Source organism: Aspergillus pseudotamarii, assembly GCF_009193445.1.
Source record: "Aspergillus pseudotamarii strain CBS 117625 unplaced genomic scaffold BDV38scaffold_12, whole genome shotgun sequence".
Classification (NCBI taxonomy): domain Eukaryota; kingdom Fungi; phylum Ascomycota; class Eurotiomycetes; order Eurotiales; family Aspergillaceae; genus Aspergillus; species Aspergillus pseudotamarii.
This window is the reverse complement of record NW_022475026.1, coordinates 506,262-526,542: the sequence shown is the minus strand read 5'-3', so window position 1 is coordinate 526,542 and position 20,281 is coordinate 506,262. Positions and strand designations below refer to the sequence as shown.

General features: G+C 46.2%; 8 protein-coding genes across 8 annotated transcripts; 5 read left to right on the top strand and 3 right to left on the bottom strand.

Annotated features, from left to right (window-relative positions):
* Positions 1-1,098: 1,098 nt before the first annotated feature.
* Positions 1,099-1,629, top strand: BDV38DRAFT_280336 (uncharacterized protein; the record flags this gene model as incomplete). The annotated part of the gene is made up of 1 exon (XM_032059287.1): positions 1,099-1,629. One exon carries the CDS (start codon positions 1,099-1,101, stop codon positions 1,627-1,629), a length of 531 nt encoding a protein of 176 aa, XP_031916403.1.
* A 509-nt stretch (positions 1,630-2,138) lies between these two features.
* Positions 2,139-3,488, bottom strand: BDV38DRAFT_269309 (FTR1 family protein; the record flags this gene model as incomplete). The annotated part of the gene is made up of 4 exons (XM_032056948.1): positions 2,139-2,655; positions 2,742-3,184; positions 3,269-3,393; positions 3,461-3,488. 4 exons carry the CDS (start codon positions 3,486-3,488, stop codon positions 2,139-2,141), a joined length of 1,113 nt encoding a protein of 370 aa, XP_031916402.1.
* A 648-nt stretch (positions 3,489-4,136) lies between these two features.
* On the top strand, positions 4,137-6,657 carry BDV38DRAFT_290566 (multicopper oxidase; the record flags this gene model as incomplete). The annotated part of the gene is made up of 7 exons (XM_032061513.1): positions 4,137-4,472; positions 4,525-5,019; positions 5,086-5,306; positions 5,378-5,724; positions 5,786-6,086; positions 6,140-6,168; positions 6,524-6,657. The coding sequence occupies 7 exons, from the start codon at positions 4,137-4,139 to the stop codon at positions 6,655-6,657; spliced, it is 1,863 nt and encodes a 620-aa protein (XP_031916401.1).
* A 1,301-nt stretch (positions 6,658-7,958) lies between these two features.
* Positions 7,959-10,734, top strand: BDV38DRAFT_269307 (ferric reductase family protein; the record flags this gene model as incomplete). Its single annotated transcript, XM_032056947.1, has 6 exons — positions 7,959-8,588; positions 8,653-9,050; positions 9,111-9,343; positions 9,403-9,455; positions 9,518-9,639; positions 9,717-10,734. The coding sequence occupies 6 exons, from the start codon at positions 7,959-7,961 to the stop codon at positions 10,732-10,734; spliced, it is 2,454 nt and encodes an 817-aa protein (XP_031916400.1).
* A 695-nt stretch (positions 10,735-11,429) lies between these two features.
* BDV38DRAFT_290560 (Zn(II)2Cys6 transcription factor) lies at positions 11,430-13,273 on the top strand (the record flags this gene model as incomplete). The annotated part of the gene is made up of 4 exons (XM_032061512.1): positions 11,430-11,489; positions 11,552-12,148; positions 12,209-12,343; positions 12,407-13,273. 4 exons carry the CDS (start codon positions 11,430-11,432, stop codon positions 13,145-13,147), a joined length of 1,533 nt encoding a protein of 510 aa, XP_031916399.1. The 3' UTR covers positions 13,148-13,273.
* Positions 13,274-14,138: 865 nt separating this feature from the next.
* Positions 14,139-14,819, top strand: BDV38DRAFT_280331 (uncharacterized protein; the record flags this gene model as incomplete). Its single annotated transcript, XM_032059286.1, has 1 exon — positions 14,139-14,819. One exon carries the CDS (start codon positions 14,139-14,141, stop codon positions 14,817-14,819), a length of 681 nt encoding a protein of 226 aa, XP_031916398.1.
* Positions 14,820-15,601: 782 nt separating this feature from the next.
* Positions 15,602-16,981, bottom strand: BDV38DRAFT_290559 (uncharacterized protein; the record flags this gene model as incomplete). Its single annotated transcript, XM_032061511.1, has 1 exon — positions 15,602-16,981. One exon carries the CDS (start codon positions 16,979-16,981, stop codon positions 15,602-15,604), a length of 1,380 nt encoding a protein of 459 aa, XP_031916397.1.
* Positions 16,982-18,750: 1,769 nt separating this feature from the next.
* On the bottom strand, positions 18,751-20,170 carry BDV38DRAFT_269304 (kinase-like protein; the record flags this gene model as incomplete). Its single annotated transcript, XM_032056946.1, has 5 exons — positions 18,751-18,938; positions 19,007-19,169; positions 19,224-19,519; positions 19,581-19,903; positions 19,953-20,170. The coding sequence occupies 5 exons, from the start codon at positions 20,168-20,170 to the stop codon at positions 18,751-18,753; spliced, it is 1,188 nt and encodes a 395-aa protein (XP_031916396.1).
* Between the last annotated feature and the right edge of the window lie 111 nt (positions 20,171-20,281).

Here is a 20,281-nt window from a genome sequence, read left to right as displayed (position 1 = left end):
AAAAAAGCTTAATTACCATAGCCTCGGCATATTAGAGAGTGAAAGTCTCAATCAATCTTGACCGATAATGTCCTCTTCTTATGAATCTACGAGTTCAATCCGATGTCTTTACTTTTGAGAGATAAAATGTGGTTTGCACCAATTAGTCTAGTGGATGAGAGCTGAAGTTGTTGAAGTCGTGGACGTAAGATAATTGCTATCTATATACTAATCTTAGCAAGCTCTTCCTTAAGCGATAAAACTTACTAGTATGTTGTTTCTTTAATCGTGGTTCCGTGAATATTAACTTTCCAATAGGGCACCTCAACTACAATAGAATCAATATGGTGTGCACAAACCATTATATTGTCCCATATCTGTTCCTACCAGACTAGCCATTCCTAGAGTAGTCAATGGATTCTAATTAGCTGTGGTATCTATGCCATGAAAAGGGCATTCAATGTTGGGATAGTGAGTCCAGGGCACGGCCAAAGTGCCAATTAGTGTTTTAGTCGAGTAGAATTGTAATTCGCTATCACTAACGGAAGTGGCAAGATGCATCGGGATTATACTATTACTGTAGTGAAGCTTTCCGCAACCTCAGTTATACCAGACAGGATATTGTAGGCGAAGCTGCCTTTAACTCCTTAGCCCAGGTGTCACTTCTTTGATAGCAGTTGATATGAAATGTCTGTCGAGTACTTTTGGCTACCCCCAGGAGCGGCTTATAATAATAAAGTGAATGCATGTCAATGTGATAAAGTTGAAACAGGTGAATTAAGTGAATGAAAGGACAGGCGTGCGGTCTAGACTCCCATATACAAGGGCTTAGGAATACTATTTTGGATATCCAGGGAATGTATCTCAACACCATTTGAATGTATTGTCAGGGGGTGATGCTTGATAGGATAGTTTTAGATGATTGAATGTAAGTATTCACCCGCGCTTCCCATGGAAATATACCAAATAGTTCACATAGCAAGGTGGCCTGTCAGCGAAACGACATATAAAACTGCTGTACGCTCCATGCAGGCCAGCCCTTATTCAGATGTTACTTAATAATCACAGAGCAATCTCGATATTGAACACAAACCATCACTCATTCTGTTTCAAACCAAAATGATGTCCCTCACAAACTTCATTCTCTTCATCCTGGCTTTGCTCTCCGTTGTATCCTCTCAATCCCTGGAGAAGCACGGTTCAACAACTGGCCTTGGAAATGTGGTCATAGTCAACAACATGGGTACCACTCTCTACTTGTGGTCAGTAGATGAAAACGAAGGTCCAATGCACGCAGTTGTTCCAGGCGCCTCGTACCAAGAGACATTTCGTCTGCGTCCCGATGGCGGCGGCATTTCCATCAAAGTCAGCACATCCCAGGACATTAACGGTGATATAATCCAGTTTGAGTACACCCAGGCTGGGGAGAAAATATTCTGGGACGTGTCCTGTGTGAACACCAAGGCTGGGTCGCCGTTCTATGACAAGGGCCTCATTCTTTTGCCAGCAGACATAAATGGCTGTCCGCACGCTTTTGCCTGCTTTCGGGGTGATTCCAATTGCAAATATGTTTACCACAAGTCAAGCGACGACTATGCAACCCATGGCTGCCCTATCAGTACTTCTTTCAACTTGAAGCTTGGCATTTAAGTCTGAATGCAGCCCATGAACTTACGTTTTCCCTTACGTTCTCGCATTAAAAGGGTCTGGGTACAGTGGGGTACTGAGTGATCGAAGTACGGGTTTGTACAGACTTATGGATGCTCACAGTACTTGTGGGACTTGAGTGGGATGTTCTGGTAATAGTGGATGCTAGTTGATCTATGTCTGGTCTGTTGGGCAGTACAATTTATTCTTTGTCCTCGATTATAGATCGAGTTATTTAATATTGCCAGATTAATATCTTTGCCTTTGTCGAGCCACTTTAAAATCTTGTAATTGATATGTACTCCCCTTGCGCTTGGCTTTTTAGTAGTAGTAACTCTTATTAGGCATGTTGTTCTTCCCCTAATGTCACAAATGTAACTAAAGCAAAACACTCCTCAGTGATAATGGCCAGTCAAGAGTAGCATAAGGATTCATTGGTCGTGGACACTAAAGGATGGGCATAAGCAGATACTGTTACTGAGTGTGCCCAATCTTTCAGCCGCCTTCCGACCCTATGCTTCACTCATTGTTCTGGTAGTAATCTGCGCGGCAAGATGGCTAACGTCTTTCCTCTCATCGACAACCTCGGAAACATGCTCATTCTCAGAGCCCTTCTTAAACCGACCAAGCCCCAACTTCCTTGAGATAGATGTTAAGACAGGAATGTAGCCGTGCTTTTCGTTGTACCTCATGCAGACGTATGAGGTAATAATCACTACCCAGTAAAGGTTGTAAGATAGCACTGATCCATAGGTAGCGGAATTGGTCCACCCAAAGAGAGCGTTGAAGATACCCCAACCACCACCGCCGCCAAGCTCTGGATTACAACAGTTCACGTGCCAGACACTCTGGCGGATATCGTAAGATCCAGGGCCCGAGCCAGTCTCCGAAGCATCTCCGCCGATGACATGGTTCCAGGTGTTATTCTCCAGGTACCAGACCGCGCGGGAGAACAGGCCTGCGGCAACCAGATAGAGGAAGCAAGTAGATATAATCAGGAAGTACTGTAGGGAAGTTGAGCTTCCACCCCTGCATCGAAATCTGTTAGTCACCGTCAAACAGTACTTTGGAGCTTCGTTCTTGGAGGAAACAGGATGGAATGTACAAACACTTACCGGTACATCACATAACCTACTGCAACGCCAGCCAGAAGGCCACAGAAAACGGCCAAGGGGAACGAAGACGCTGGCAATCCCAGGCCCACCCCACCGACATAAACAATAGCCTCCAGCCCCTCTCGAAGAACGGTAACAAATGGCAAAATGAACATCACATATTTTTCAGACCAGTCTTTCAGACGACCCATCATTGTCGTAGACTTTTCTTTCTTCTCCAACGCACGGGAGAGCTTGACACGCCATTTCTCGCGCATTTTGTTCACACGCAGAAGCCCGGCCCCCATGATGGAAATGATGATGGATGCTATGAATCCAAAAATGCCTTCCCAGATATCCTCTGTGTTTGTAAAGGTATCTTTTTCTAAGCCGTAGAAAGCGCCGATCATGCCTGCACCGATGCAGAGACATAAGAATAGACCTAGGCCTACTCCACACCATACCTGTTCATGTTAGAACTTAGCTGCTTATTGTCTAACGATGTTCATGCTAGGGTAAATGAAAAAGAGAAACAGAAGGTCAATTACCTGTACACGCAATCGCTTCAGAGCTGCTCTATCTCCTTCAGCACCCAAGGTTTGAGTAAGAAAGGCAAGAAGAACCGATACAATGATACTACTTTCGAGACATTCTCGGAAGCAAATGAAAAAGACTATACATCGTCAGCGACTGCCGTCTTGTGCAAAAAGTAGAACTCAAGGAATTATGATGAGGACTACCAGTGACTGCAAAGACTTGATTCGCCATGTTGACTCCCTGTATGAAGACCTATCTGGTTCCTGAGTTGAACTTGGAGATGCAGACTGTGGTTTATATAATAACAACTTGGCCTAATACGAACTCTGCAGACTTCTCGCGAGCTTCATCTGACCGAGTCCAACCCGGCAAGCCATCATCCGATAGCATTGTGACAGTTAAGTCGAATCTCCACCAGTGCAAGCCAAGGATCACAAGATCAACACGTAATGCGAACTCATTCTCTTTTGTTTTCGGTGGATCGTGGCGGCGAAATCCGCCAGCCCGCTAAGTCTGATACAAAGTTTCGGAACGTTCAAGTGAGGATGGAACCATGGGGAGGACAACAGCTGCTGCCAAGGGTCTAAATCTCGGATCAGATAACCCTTTGTAGGACAAGTGTGCATCGACTTCATCTCCAATGGCTCCACCCTGTAATATCATGTAATACCGCTACAGTGTATTGAAATTACACTACGCATTTGCTCGCTCATCGAAACAGTATACTATATCAGATATGGGCTTATGGACTCGTTCTGCTGTTGCCCCTAACTTATTTAAGAGTCTGTCCATGCAGAATCCAATTTTCTGTCTGTACTGTTGCCTTAATTTCTTCATCAACAACGAATTGGTCGGGATTCGTGTTTTGCGAGTAGAAGGATGAATCTCCTCTCTCTTCTGTCACTTTCGGCCATCAGCGCCATCGCCTGTGCAGAGACACACGTCTTTGACTGGAATATAACATGGGTAACGGCAAATCCTGATGGACTGCAACCTCGTCCTGTGATTGGGATCAATAACGAATGGCCCCTACCTCTTTTAAATTTCACCAAGGGAGATAGGGTTATTGCCAACGTGAGAAATCAGCTTGGTAACGAATCGACCAGTGTTCATTTTCATGGCTTCTTCCAAAATGGTACAAATGAAATGGATGGCCCGCCTGGCGTCACTCAATGCAACATTCCTCCCAATGAGACAATGGTGTACAACTTCACAGTGAGCCCCGTTCAGTTCTGATGCACTTGGTCCACACTGACTGTGATGTAAGATTGATCAATCCGGTACATATTGGTATCATTCCCACACGAAGGGGCAGTACCCCGACGGCTGGCGTCAAGCTTTGGTCATTCATGATGAGGAAGATCCCTACATCGGCAAATATCACGAGGAGCGAGTGATTACTTTATCTGATTGGTACCATGACGAGATGCCTGGTCTCCTGAAAGAATTCATTAATGTTGCCAATCCAACTGGTGCAGAGCCAGTTCCTAAGTCTGCTTTGATGAATGACACACAGAACCTGACCATCCCAGTTGAGCCTGGCAAGACCTATCTATTCAGACTAGTAAATATTGGGGCTTTTGCAAGCCAGTATTTCTGGATTGAGGATCATGATATGCAGATTGTCGAGGTAGATGGGGTTTGGACAGAGCCTGCGACTGCCTCTATGATCTACTTAGGCTCTGCTCAGCGGTGTAGTGTTCTTGTCACGATGAAGAACGAGACCGATGCCAACTATGCCATGGTCGGGAGCATGGATACAGTAAGCACAACCATATGCAAAGGGATACCACGCAGAAAAGGATGTGTATAAACTAATACGGGCTAGGATCTATTTGACACTCTTCCCTCGGACCTGAATTACAATTCTACTGGGTGGCTAGTGTATGATTCTTCTGTCGAGAAACCAGTCGCCAAATCGGTGTCGGAGTTCGATTTCTATGATGACTTTGATCTCGTCCCTTACGATGGACTAGAGCGATATGAAGATGCAGATATTACCGTGACATTGGATCTCACCATGGACAACCTTGGCGATGGAGCAAACTAGTAAGCTACTCCTATCCTTCTCGTGGCGGTTCTTAAGTATTCGAAAAGCAACATACTAAGCTACCCACCAGTGCCTTTTTCAATGGAATCTCCTATGTGGCGCCCAAAGTTCCAATTCTGTATTCTGCGCTCACGACAGGATCCGCTGCCACAGATGCCGCTATATACGGCACAGACACCAACGCCTTCGTTTTGAACAAGGGTGATATCGTTGATATCGTCCTCAACAATGATGATACTGGCAAACACCCATTCCACCTGCATGGCCATAGCTTCCAGGTCATCTGGAGAAGTGGAGATTACGAAGGCCATTTTAACCCAGACAATGTCACTTTCTCATCCGTACCCGTGCGGCGCGATACTCTAATTGCTAAGCCGATGGGTAATTTTGTCGTCCGATTTAAGGCTGATAATCCTGGTACGAGCAAGGTACGCTTAGAATTTAAGGGGTATTTCTTTACTAATACATGGTCCTAAAGGTATTTGGCTTTTCCATTGTCACATCGAGTGGCATATGGATGCAGGACTGGCCGCTATAATGGTCGAGGCTCCGTTATATCTTCAAGAAAACCTGACTATCCCACCAAATCATTATGATGTCTGTAGTGCAAGTGGTACTCCAACTGAAGGTAATGCAGCGGGAAATACAGAGGATTTCTATGACCTTACAGGGGAGAACAGGGCAGTTGCTCCGCTCCCTGCTGGCTTCACGGCACGCGGTATTGTAGCTTTGGTTTTCAGTTGTGTAGCTGCTTTTGTGGGCTTAGCTTCCATTGTGTGGTAGGTTTTCAAAGCTAATTCTGAAGCCAGGAACAATCACTAACAAGATACAGGTACGGGGTGGCTCCTATCAAGAACAACCGTATGTTAGTTTGATTATGCTGCGGAGGGAGGCGATGTCGCAGCACTGGTCGGATTATCTGCATAGAACACATTAAGATAGTCCTGTTCATAATAAAAATTATACTCATGTCTTATTATATCTACCGTATATTGCATTAGATGATTATTATAAATAAATTGAAAGTTTCTTCTACACTATGTAACCACGCAATGGTCTTGCAGCTCGCTATGACAGCTGGTCGGAAATTAATGTCAAATTAACTGCCCGTCTTCGTCCTGACAGAGCTGGAAAGAGACTACAAGCCAATAGCCGAAATCCGACAATTATGGAAACTATGGTTGACACTACTCCCGCATGAACATCAGATTGATAGCTTCCTTCTGTTCCACTGGGAACGGTGGGGTTGCCAAGATCACTGCTCGCAAACCTGACCAAATCGGGATGAATGTCCATTTCGCGCATAATTCGGGGATTCACCTAGTGGCAGAAAGGTTGAGAGACGCGTAGAATCTTTTATCTGGTATCCCTGTATGTTGTGGGTTCTACTGCAAATATCCACAGTTGGTGCTTGTCACAGCGGAGAGAGGGATAAGCCCATTGCAGAAAGAGTATATACTTTCCGAGCGCAATTTTTCTTATCAATCTAATCAGATACATATTGCTGGACACCCGGAAGTTCCCCGGGACATATTCAATCGCACATCACATGGTTGAACGAAGATTTGCTTTTGGCATTGTTGTAATTAAGGACGATATTGCTCGGTTGTAGCGGAAAGATGAGGTTTTAGGTCATTTGTTATACCCATTATATGTGTTAGGATTCCTTGACTTGGGTATAACTGGGAAGTTCATAGCACTTTTCGAGGCTACCATAATTGGAATAATAGATTACCAATCGAGCCTGACAGCACATTTGAATGCCGAAGCGAGAAGCTTGGCATCAGTCAAGGTTTTATTCGAAGGCTTAAGCAAGTCTAGCCCGCAGTAGCTTGGGTAAGCAAAGACGGCAAAGAATTCTTTCGAATTCTTGGCTACTCTAAATTTCGGATAGTGGGTGTCTTGTATGCTTTTGATCCGCCTGTTGAATCTCCATTTGCCTAAGAAACTGTTCTGTACTGTAAGTACAGGTTTCGTAAAGTGGGTTCCTTGGCAAGTGCTTAGCTCAAAGGCTTGACCTCGTGCCAAGAACTACAATAAACACCACTACTAAGTGGGTCAGATCATGTATATTGGCTAGGAATCACAACCGAACGTATTGCAGACTCTTCGCTCCGGCACTTTGGGGCTCAGAATGGCATTCTGTGCTTCAATTGCCAAGACCGAGTGGATACTCTGCTGTGGCCAGCATCTGCCGCGCAACAAACTTGGCATGTTCTCGAGCCGGAAATTAGATGGCACAAACTCGGTAGTCAGGGTTGATACTTGACTCAGCCGTGCATGAATTAAGCTCGCTTAGAGCTTGGTATTACGTACGGCCCATGCATATATCGTATGTTGGTGCATCGTTGCATACGAAGCATGTCGAAAACCGTATTTACTCGGAACTGGCAGGGCCGAAAAACCCATTATCGGAGAAACAGACTAACTGGGACACTTGTAAATGCAATCCTTGGCTTCGTGGCCCCTCTCAGTTCCAAGGAGCCACAAGCGGGGGAATGCGCGTATCTAGTGGACTTCTACGGATACGAATAATAATTATTTACCGTCCAATCGGTGGCTTCAAGTTACTTTGTATGGGACACTACAAGATATATAATAGCCCAGGCGAGTTCTTCCCTCAGAAGGAAATTGTTGTCATGGTCAGCACAATGCATCTTAAAACTACCTTTCTCGCACTGTGCTGGGCTGGGGTCCCAGTCCTTGCAGGACAAGGAGATAGTCACAATGCTGCTGATAACTTGGACGAGTATTGTTTCTATTCCGTTTATACAGCCCTTTCAGAATATACATTTGCTGGGAGTACAATCTTGGAGTCTTCCCAGGATAGTGATGGTGGAACTAGCGATGGAGGCTCTGGTACCTCTGGTGATGGGCAAACCTCTTCGAGCAATCAGTCCTCTTCTAGCACGCAGTCATCCACTGCAAGTGAACATTCACATAGTAAGAGGTCTCTGCGCCGCCGAGGACACCAGGGCAGCTCAGGAACCTCAACTGGGCCATGCAATAGCACCATTGAAGTGACTTCGATGTATGCGAGTGCGAAAGCATGGTGCAGTAAGGCCGAGCTCAAGGCTACTATTCCATACTGGCAGAGTCTCTGTGAACAAAATAGCTTGACCCTCATGGACTTGTCCGAGGTTGAAGCCAATGTTACCGATACGTATCTTGCATCTCTGCCTACTATCGACCCGGAAACGAATAGCACCTCAACGACTGGTACAATTGAATCGCCAGTTCTACTTAGTCACGCCTACTACAAGAGGGCTCACAAGTCATACGTGCGTTTCTTTTATGTCTCTCTTTTCTCCCCTTCTCCTGCCTCGTCTTCTGACCTACTGATAGGTAACTCATGATTTTGCTTTGGACAAGGACAAACGGTTCGGCTGGGGTCTAATGGGATACTGGGGAGGCATATTGGTCCTAGGCATGATGGCCAAACTAATGGGCTCAGTGTCTAGCCAACGGCGGGCGCCCAGCCGCCGAGATCCAGAGTCCAACATAGCCTTGCAAAACATGCATCAGAAACAAACTAAGCCTAAGGCTGGCGCGTCTACGTTGCATTACCTGCGGACTTACTTCATCGTCCCCGCTAGTTTCGCTCCAATTTTGCCCCATCACCAACAGCTTTATTACTGGCACACCGTTCCCCGCCGCTTGGACCTCCTGATTGTTTTGGGATTTTGGGTCCTTTGCGTTATTCTTGGCTGTGTTGATTATCAGAGCTTCTCTGGTAACATTGAGTATGATCTTCCAAAACCCGTAGGAAGGATAGAAACCACTAGCTAACTCATACCTCATAGGATGTCGAGTATCTTCCAGCAGAACTGGCAATACTCCTCCGACCGCACGGGCATTTTGTCGTATGCCTGTCTTCCCTTCCTGTGGCTATTTGCTGGGCGCAACAATATTTTTCTTTGGGCGACAAACTTCAGCGTACAGTCGTTCAATATCTTTCATCGTCATGTAGCTTGGGCGTGCACCCTCCTCGCAATCATTCATTCCATCAATTACAGCGTTGTGTTTGCATACTATGGTGAGGGGTATACTAGTGATTGATCAAGAATTTTACTGACAAAGGCATCTTCATGACAGACGGTAGATTCCAAAGTGTCTGGTTGCAAGAGTACTGGTATATGGGTGTAGTGGTGAGTGGGCGGCGGCAGTGCTTTACCCTGTGCGAAATATCACCTTACTCACTCCCACCTAGGCCACTATTCTCATGTCTTTTATGCTCGTTCAATCGATGACTATGTTGAGACGTATTGGCTATGAGACATTCCTCATAATCCATATTGTTTTCGCAATTGTGGTGGTGTATGCTTTGTTCCGGTACGTATCCGTCGCTTAACCGTGTGTCAGTTACTCGGTAGCGATTAGCATTAAACTAACCTCTAAACCCTTTAAAGTCATACCAGCTTTGACGGCACCAAGTGGAATGGCTATTTGTGGCCAATGGTGGCGATCTGGGGCTTTGACCGAACTGTCCGCCTGGTCCGTATAGCCTACTGCAATCTCAATGTCCGGTTTGGCAAACAATTCGTGTCTACCACGAAGTCGGTGGTACATTACTGCGAGGCTAGCGATCTTATCAAGGTCGAATTATACCCTGCATCAACGACACTTACCCCACGACCCGGGCAGCATTATTATATCTATCAACCTGTTTCTCTCAAGGGCTGGGAAAATCACCCATTTACTCTGGGCGCCTACGTATTAGCTCAAGAAAAGAACTCTGAACAAGGGAGTAAGTTAATCTTCTACATCCGTCCGTACGATGGATGGACGAGGCGCCTTCGCGACCTTTGCCGCAAAGCCCAGGGGGACATTCATCTCCCCCTATTACTCGAAGGCCCCTACGGATCTACAGCCGCTCTCCACACATGCGAGTCCATTCTGATGATTGTCGGTGGTACCGGTATCGCCGCCGCAGTGCCATACATCATTGAACACATCTCGCGTGCGAAAGAAGGCACGACCAGAACGGTACGGATCCAACTAATTTGGTCTGCTCGGAGCACAGAGATGTACTCCCAGGTTCTCTGCGACGAGTTAAGCACCCTCCTGCATCATGAAGACATCACCACGACCTACTTCTGCACCAACAAGTCGTCCTTCGGCCTCGAGATGAAGACTGAAAGTGGTGAACTGCCTGGAGAGAGCCCAGTGAGTTCCACCTTGGGTGACAAGGAAGGAAATGTGACTTCTTCTGTACGGAACGGAACCGTGCAATTTCTCTCTGGTCGTCCTGATGTGGGTGGTATTATCAAAGCAGAGGTGCAAGAAGCCAAAGTCAGTTCTGGCCGATTGGCCGTGCTCACCTGTGGCCCGGCTCAGATGGCGGATGACTGTCGACAAACGGTGTATGAGGTAATGAAAGACGGCTTCCAAGACATTGAGTACCATGAAGAAGCATTCGGGTGGTAATGCAGGATATCCGCCGAGTCCCGACGGATCGATCAAGGTGGGGCAAAAATTGATCGATAACTTGAAGGATTGATTGATTGATTGATTAGATAACAGGTTTAATCGCCGAAGGATCAGGCCATGCATTCAAAATCCCACCGAGTCAGTTAAAGGTTTCATATTGCTAGAATCTATTGATTATAAGAATCTTCTTCAGAACACATTACAACGCATCTCAAGCTCATTATCTCTCGAGCTTGATTACTTGTGCAGATCCAATCCTTCACACATATGTATACGCGTTACCAGCTTACAACCCCTGAATACATCTTGACAAACCACTGGATAGTAACTAGTTATACTTTCCCTAACCATGCGTATTATCACAAGTTAATATATGAATTAGTGTCTGTAAGCTGCTGGAGTTGATATCATGCCCCTCTAGGCAAAGCAGGGCGGTCAAACACGTGGTGTGGAAAAGGAGTCGGCAGACGTCCGAGAGTAACTTTTTTTGGTTTCTTTTTCTATTTTCCCCACAAGTCGGAATTTGGAGGAGTCAACCTTGGGAATTCGCTTCGTTCCTTCGTTTTTCTTCGATCTTTTCTCTTTCCTTGTGTGATTCCTCTGATACGACTCAATTGACAAAAGAACAATTCGAAACTCTTCAATGGGATTATTGTACTGTACCTCGTAAACTACTACTGTCTACCACACAAATGGTTTTCCCAGGAAGACGAAGTACTGGCTGCTATGTTTGTCGCGAACGGAAAGTCAAGGTGAGTTCAAGTTAAGCACTCAAGGTTCACTGGAGCCGGAAAGATATTAACGACCAAACCAGTGTGACGGGGCGCGGCCAGCATGCGCACGCTGCACCAAGTTTGGGAGAAACTGTATTGGCTATCCCGACTCGTTTAAGTTTCGATTCTACGATACTACGTCCTTTCAGAGTGAGGCCTCGACCCCACTAAGACCTGGACATGTCCGAGCGAACCGCGCTACTGTCCAGGAAGGGAAAGGGAGGGATCCATCGGATAGAACTGTGCAGCCAACAGGCCATGATCGCCCAAAAGTACCCTCAAAGTCGCAATCACCATCCGTACCCCAGTCTTTGTCTATTACTTCCTGGGAGCTCTGGCCGTTATCCTACTTTTTTCATCAACATGTCCTTATTGTTCATAGATCTCCCTGTGGCGGCCATCTAGCCTTCCTACCAGAGCTCTACCGTGAGAAGAGCTCTGAGCCCTGTCTCAAGCATGCTGTGCTTGGTGTTGCATATCTAGCCCTGTTCAATTCCAATCGTTCTCATTCTCTTTGGATCCAAGCCAGGAATAATTACAGCACCGCATTGATGACATTAGCAGCGGCTTTAAATACACCAGAGTCAGCCGCTAGAGATGAGGTATTTGCGGCCTCCTTGTTCCTGAGCATGTTCATAGTAAGTTCTTTCTACCCGAGGTCAGGGCCTCATTCAGAAGTAAATTAACCGTGGTTTTAGGATTTAAGCAATGAAAGGAAAAACTCGTTAAATGCCCACATTCCCGGCATCCACGCGTTGATGAAGTTACGGGGAGTCGCTTCTTTGCGTGGCAAATATGGTCGCGTGTTACTGGCGTGGGCATTTATGCAATCGGTGAGCGAAATATCAGAAATGTCAACTTCAGCATCACAAAGTTCTAACCTCGTATACTGTTAGCAAATACAAGCCATAGCCAGCAACGACTTCGGGTATGGCTGCTTACCAGCGCCTTTGAGTACGATGGAAAACCCTGATAGTGTCTGTCGTGCTGGAATTGTAATCAGCATGATTTCAAATTTCTGCGAATCTGTTAGATACCTTAAGGAGTATATGCAGGTTCAGGTTCGGGGCAGCTATGATTCAAGCGCAGAACCCTCGTACGAACTGTTAGAGAAAGCAGGCTCTATCATGAACCAGATCGACAGCTGGCACGCTCGGCTTCCACGTCACTGGAAAGCCAAGCTGAAGGATGCAACGCCGGGCAGTCTTCCTGGGGGACGTATCTCAGCTTCCGAGGATTCTTGGACAACGTGTTTCGCGGCCATCATTAGTGCGACGCATTTGTTCTTTTACCTGCAATTTCTCCAATACTGTGAATGTGTTACTCCTAACTTGGAAGCCCTGAAGGCCCTCCCAGACGAAAATTCAATCTACTACCCACTCTACGGAATCGGTAGTCGGATTCAGGATTCAATCAACATCATATGCTTGTCTGTGTCATATGCACTGGGCAGCATGAATGGACATGGCGAATTTGAGCCCTTCCACAATACCAAGCATGGAATTGGATACAACCTTCTCTGGCCTATGTCGCTTGTTGCAACCTGTCAGTTCTCCACGACAGATCAAGCTCGTCTTTGTCAGCAAGCACTGGACTACACCTGGTCGACAATGGGCCGGGTTGGCAGCTCTTCCTGAGCGAAAGCCTTCAAGGGAATGTGTCCAGCTATGTGGTGGAGGATGGCCATCAAACACCCGACTTCTTGACAAACTGCTCGATGGACATTAAGCTCGTCTTTGTCATATGATGGCACCTTACTCACAGACAATAAACTCTAGACCATGCTCGTTGCGGTGAGATTGCCTCGTCGATTAAGCGGGTCTATGGCAAGATTTGTTTCAAGGGGATTCATCTCCCTCGTCTACGTGTACGCGGCTGTTCGGCTCGCTTTGAAGCACTGATGCGCTCTCTTGGCCATGTTCTAGTGAGCCATGTATGCGATACCCAACAGGTTGCCGCCACCTTTTGAAGTCTGTAGTGGCATCCGCAGGAAAACATTCTTCAAAAGACCTTGGCGTCTCGTGGAATAACGTTATGGTTAGCCATGGAGCCCTCTCAGGATTGACGTAAGCAATGACGAATCTAACATTTGTTGGCCTCTGACAAAACAAAAGACAAGCAGACTACCGTCATGCATGAGCCATAAATCCAACTTTTAGCAGGTTTCTATGTCACCTTGTTGTACATAAGCTCTTGGGGGCTGCGGCTGCTCGGCTATAAGGTAGGGTGAGACTGGGTGTTGGGACGATGTGAAGAGACTCTTAGGATTCAAGATAACACTATCTTGAACTATAAGGGGAAATCCTTACGCAAAACTTAACTTTCTCAGCCACCCAATCTGATCTAACCTAAGTGGCGAAAGGGGTAAATGAAGCAGATTAAAGCGGAAGGCTCCACACACTAGAGGCAAACTGCATGTTCTTAGATTTGGTGGATTCCTCTCCAAGGCGCTAAGATCTACAGAGTATATTGGTTCTTCAGCAATGTTCTCGGCTTGCTAATGATCAGACATACAGCCAACACTATATAAGTTAGGCACTGTCCGTTGCAGGCACCAACTGTTCAACCACCCAATCATTCGTTCCTTACAGTCTCTCTCTCATTTTACCTAATCCTTCTACCTTCGCGATGTTGTCCCTACTTTTCTTTACCACAGCGCTTGCAGCCTCTGCGTTCAACACCTCTTCGGTGTGTGGCGCTGGTTCCTCGATCGGCACATACACTATCCGTGCGAACGACACCATTTACTCCATCGCCACCACCCTCAATCGTGGGGTCTGTCCGCTGGCAAGGTACAATCACTTATCTGACCCCGAGCTTCTTTATCCTGGCGAGGTGCTCTACATCCCCCCTGAGGCCTGCAATACCAACGCCAGCGACACCTCCTGTCTCCTGAGTCTCCAGGATTCGACCACCAACGATTGCATCTTTGGCGGTCCCCACACATACCGCACCTTTGCGGGTGATACCCTCCGCAAGATCGCTCTGGGCAAGTTCAACATCACCCTGGAGGCTTTGGAAAGCTCTGTCGGTCGCATGGCGGGTGTCTCATCACCTGACGAGACCATTGAGCCGAACACATTCATCAAACTCCCGCAATGTAATCCTAGCTCGTGTGGGATCAAGCCCCTAGAATATGTTTGGGGCACGTACAAGGATCTAGCGGAGGAATACGGAACCACGCCGGGGCAGATCTTTGCTTTGAATCCGACGTTTAATCATAGTTCTACGGGACCGGGGGTTGGGGGATGGATTACGTTGCCAGTCAATTGCGGACTAGAGGAGGAGACGTATACAGTTGTTTCTTAAGCATCATGTACTGTATTTTCGGCAGAGAAGTAGAGACTCAACCGTCTGATTGGCGAATAGTATAACCCATAATTTCCACCAAAAGAGATTACAAACTCCAACGCTATATTATACCCAAAGACAACCGAGAGTAGGAGGCTGGAACAGGCATGATATGCGCATGAGTCGTCGTCATGGCCGTCAGCTCTCAGGGGTTCCATGTCCACGAGGCAAAAGGATTTTCATCTCCTCGGCCGTGAAGTCGGCTCGGGGGAAATTACCCACAAGAGGGGGAGTTTGCGAAAGTCCCCACCTACACTTGCCCTTATTGCCGATGCTCCACTTGGACTCCACCGCGCAGTAGATCCATGAAACGACCTGCTAAATGTTGGGAATATAATTCTGCCTATGCTTTGAAGTCTCGAGGTAGTAATACCATATTGCTCTAATATGATCTTGTCTGTAGGGCTAATCATGTCGGCTTCCGGAGTAAAGACAAACTGGATCGCGGATGTATTAGAGTAGCTAACGAATATGAGAGATAACAAGAAAAAACCTATACTTTTATATAAAGACAAATTCTTATCTAAGCCATGTAGTCTCAAGAGGATGATGGTATTAAGCGGCATATCACGACAGTCAGTATTCATGACTTCGTGTGAGCCCATTCTCTTCGACAATATCAGATCATTTTCACCTATCAAAAACCGAAACCGTGTGTAAAATATGCGGTCAACTACTATTGTAATATTCCTATGATTCACATAGACAAATACAGGGGTCCATTACCCCCAGGTGGTAGATCAGTCCCATACAGGTCCCCAGTAATCATTCTCCCCTTGATATGCCTCATCATACTTCTGCGGTCGAGGATGATGATAATCCTCTCGTGATCCTTGCGGCCAGATGGGAATTGCACAGAACTCATCGTCATGGTACCCACGACACTCCTTCCACACCGTCCAGTCCAGATAACCCATCAAGTCCCGAATCGGAGAGACCATAGTCCGGAGGTCAGTCTCTTTTCTTACAGCTATCAATGTCGAGCATATCCGGTGATTAACAGTGTACAACGCTCTGTGAGCAAGAGATGAATTGTTAGTGGGAAGTGGAACAAACTGGGTAGAACAGAGCTTTATAGCCTGCTCGTCATCTTCGCTTCGGACATCGATGAACGGTGCCATGAGACGGTCAATCTGGGTAACAATAAACTCAGGAAGATCAGAGTCACCATAGTGATGTTTCCGTGGTAGTAGGCCATGGAGAAATCGACCGTATTTCTCAACAATCAGGTCTGCAACAGCCTGCCAGTTTACCGAGTGATCATTGGGATCGTGCGTCAGCACCAAATGCGTCAAATTATCACGGATAGGCTGTAGCACTTCGCTTGACAAATGTGTCAAACGCGGCAGCTTGCTATCCCCAGGGAAAAAGTCAAGATCGTAGCTATAAGCCGTAACAAAATGATCGTAGTTCACTCGAACCCGCTCACCCCCGATACCATGAAACCGAGATGTGACTGCTCTGAGAAGCTCACCGGGCTTGCCCTTCGGCTTCCCCGTTCCATCCTTGTTTGGCCCCTTCGTGAAACCAGGGTATCTGACCTGGGTCACCTGCACAGGTACCAGATTTACCTCAGGATTGCATAGAATGATCTCAAATCCAGCAGCCATCCGAATAACACCATCAATCCGTCCTTCCCATTCCGTCTGCGCAATACGACAGACAGCCTTCGCCCGCTGATCTTCCATCCCCACACCACCATGCAGGGTATCATTGAACAAAATACGATCCTGGGAGTCCAGAGTACCAATCTGCGATTTACCTGCAGAGGTACCATCGATATAAACAAGACGCAGTTCCTTCGCAGTTATGAACGTATGTAGGAAACCTGAATCATCCGCAGGCGGATCCTCAGGCGCCATTGCATGTTGTAAATGCTCGTCCTGAAACTTAGCCGGAGACGGTCGTTGAGACGGACGAGCAAAGACCATCGCATGGTCAGGTTCAAAGGCCATCCACCCGATCTCCTTGATAGGGTCTGATCGGGCGTTTCCGTGATAGAGCTGGATGCCCTCCGGGACAGTGGCCAGGAAGAATGACATGCCATTGTGATGAAGTGATGAGCCCCACAGGCGCATTGAGGCATGGATAGCGTTGAAGATATGGTTTGCATTGTGCATGGCAACACTGCCGGTCAGAAATAGTGCTAGAGTTTGAAGTATCGTGTTTACATGCATCAGGATGATGGATGTGCGTTAGTTGTATAGTGTGTTTTTGGTTGATGCTACTGGTTCTATGTTGGGGGTATTTAAGAGTGCAGCGATGGCCTACATAAGCTTGCATATAACGCTACTGCTAGATAGGAATAGATTAATGGCTACCCCTACGCCTTTTCTTTCCATTTTTTTTTTCTTCGCAAGACCGAACCGTGGAAAACCTTAACGCCGAGCTCGGGATCAGATTCGGATGTAGAAAAAAAAGTTACTAATCCATTTACAGTAATATAGACATACATCCATTCCATAACGAGCATATTTTTGCAGGTTCATTTGGCACCAACCATGTATCATGACGTATGGACTTTTCATGACTTCTGTCCTTTAGGACGGGATATCACTATTAATATAACGACTAGATTAGAATCTCGAACATGTACTTTGTCTGTTCTTAGATTAGCCCGTTCGCTATCGACAGGATTTATGGTTGTTCCTTGCTAAAGTATAGCAATGCTTGATGATATTGGAATGAAGGCTCTCATACCGTCTGATTACTTCGGCTAAAGTTCATCTCCAGAATACTTCCTGCGATCAACTTGGTCGGTGCTAAAAGTTCTTCACTTCTTGGGATCGTGCAAGGGGCAAGACCATCGTCTTGTTGCTATGGAGTATGTACATTAGCTTCCAGTATCTACATTCACTTAAAGTGCGTTATGTTTATGTTCGATGAAAATTCGAGTCTCCAAAGATACACTCGATAAGGATATTGTTCGCACATTCACGATGTATTCATTTCCAGGCTCATGTATAGAAGACATGGAATGTATTAAGCCCCTCTAAGTCAAGAGACTTCTGTACTTAACACTGGATACTATATTTAACCAACTGCCAAGCATCATCCATTGCCGTTTCTCTAGAAGCAATCGTCCGAATTGCCAAACACGCTTTAACTCCAGCTCTTCTTCTTAGTTGTGCGCATGCTTTCGTATGAATTCCTTCTTTGCTCTGGGAAGAACCTGCTTAGCCTTGGAGAATTCCTCATAGTTTACCAGATCATGCTAGTAAAAGAATTTCGATACCTATCATTTCCTGAGCCTCCTATATTAGCTTAATAGAAATATTATATATGTGAAACAGACAAGACAGCTTGATAAAATATGAACAGCTTCTTCAAATAGGCAAAAGAGACATGAGCGATGGGATTTGAAGTCCATTTGCTGAAAGTAATAAGAATATATAGCGGTAAGTAATCCCAGTGCCGAAAGTCAGTAGTAGTAACCCCAACCTAAGTTTAGGGCCTACACTCTGGCAACTAAAGATCAATTCTTTTTAAAAACGGTAAGGTCCTGTGAACTGCTGGGTTTATTATGTTATGAAGGCGGTACTCGTCGAGAATCCGATTATTAGAGCTGTTATAATTAGTAGATAATACAGTGGAACCTTGTAAATGGATTTATTTAGCTAATATACTGCGTATAGCGCGTTGGTGGTAGGAAACTTGGCAATGTTTTACATTTGTTACATTAGTATTTAGAAAGAAGCTTTCAGCAACTTATTATTTGCTTCATATTACATGTCACAGCTGTGCTACGGTAGATCCAGAATGTGTCGGTCCTGATACCCTTTGGCGAAGAATTCATTGTTGTCGAAGTTACCTAGATTCAACAATTGACAGTCCGGACATGGCACTGGGCATAGTCTTCTGGTACCCACAATGGCGTATTACATGCACATTACTTAAACAGCCCCTCCATCAGCCATGGGTCAAATAACAACTCCTTCGCCGTGGCCCGGTCATCTGGACTCCAGCACAACATCCTTCGCATGAATTGCAAAAACCTGCCCTGGTCATCTCCTTCAAGCTTCTCTTCTAGGGTTTCAAGGTTGTATGTTGGAACAGAAATATCTGACTTCCAGTCACCTGGCCTCGTTGTCAGTCAAATGGTATACCAACGCATGGTTCGGTCTTAGCAATAGAGGGAGGCGTACCATTTTCATCCCAGAATAAGGTGTGCTTCTCACCACGTTGAACAAAGTCCAAAGGAGTAGGTCCCAGGATAGCTTGCATTTCCGCAAGATGCTGTGCATCGTCCAGGCGACCCTGGGCATCTCGGGCTTGAAAAAGCTGCTGACCTTCGAATAGGTCCCAAGTCTAGGAATGTGAGTTGATTACCTGCCTCCTTGCAGCATTTACGAGTGAACCTACCAACACGCCCACGTTCCAAATGTCGACCTTGTAATTCCAAGGTATTTGCAGAATCACTTCAGGAGCCCTGTACACATCTGGCATGATGTCCTCGGCGTGGTTTTCTGTGCCTATTCTAGCCTCGCCGAAGTCACATAGTACGGGGGTTCCGTAAGACATAGCGAGATGTCGTGAAAGATAGATGGTACGCTGTGCTTCGACCTTACGAGGGATGGGCGATTCAAACTCGGCTTCTTCGAACTGGGATAGGATCTTGTCGTCCTTGATCCCAAGCATTATATTATTGGGTTGCAGGTCTAGGTAGGAGTCAGCTTTATGGTGCTAGACTAAGTGGCTGTAGTAAAGGGTAGTCTTCACCTGTATGAATAACCTGGGCCTCCGAATGAAGGAAGTCCAATGCAGCGAGGATATTCCGGAGTGTAGTTTTTAGTAACACGTTATTCAGAGCACGATCAGGGAATAGTTTGCGAAGCTGATGGAGGTTCATCCCCAGCGGTTGATGTACCAAGCACATATGAGTACCATCAGGACCATTGACTTCAAAGTGATCAAAAAGCTTTCGGATGCAGGACTGGCCAGCATGATCTGAGTGAAGAGCGTTTAAATGGTCATAGACTTTAATCTCTTCGATGACCGGTGAAGTTGTCGTGAAGATCTTTAAAACTTTGTAGCGTTGTTCCCTTGAGATAATTAGAATGCATCCTTCGTTCAGGATAGAGCACGGCGTACCGGAAGTCACGCCCCAACCATACAGTAGAGCTTGTTCCATAGCCTAGCTTGCCTACGATCTGATACCGATTATTGAGCACCTCTCCAAGTCTCACTGGATAAAACAACTTTGGGTCATAGTTAGGAAGAGACTGCTCCTCTACAGTCTCAGATCTATCAATGATATCAAACCCTTGGGTGGGAAAGTTGCGCGGAGTAGAAAGAGAGCTATTAGCCATGCTGTGCCTTGGGAAGGTCAGAGAAGACTTCAAGAAGCAGGTTTTGTAACCAACGGAAAGACTAGGGTATAAGAAAGTACAACGTGATGTAGGAAAATGTGGGCGCGTAAG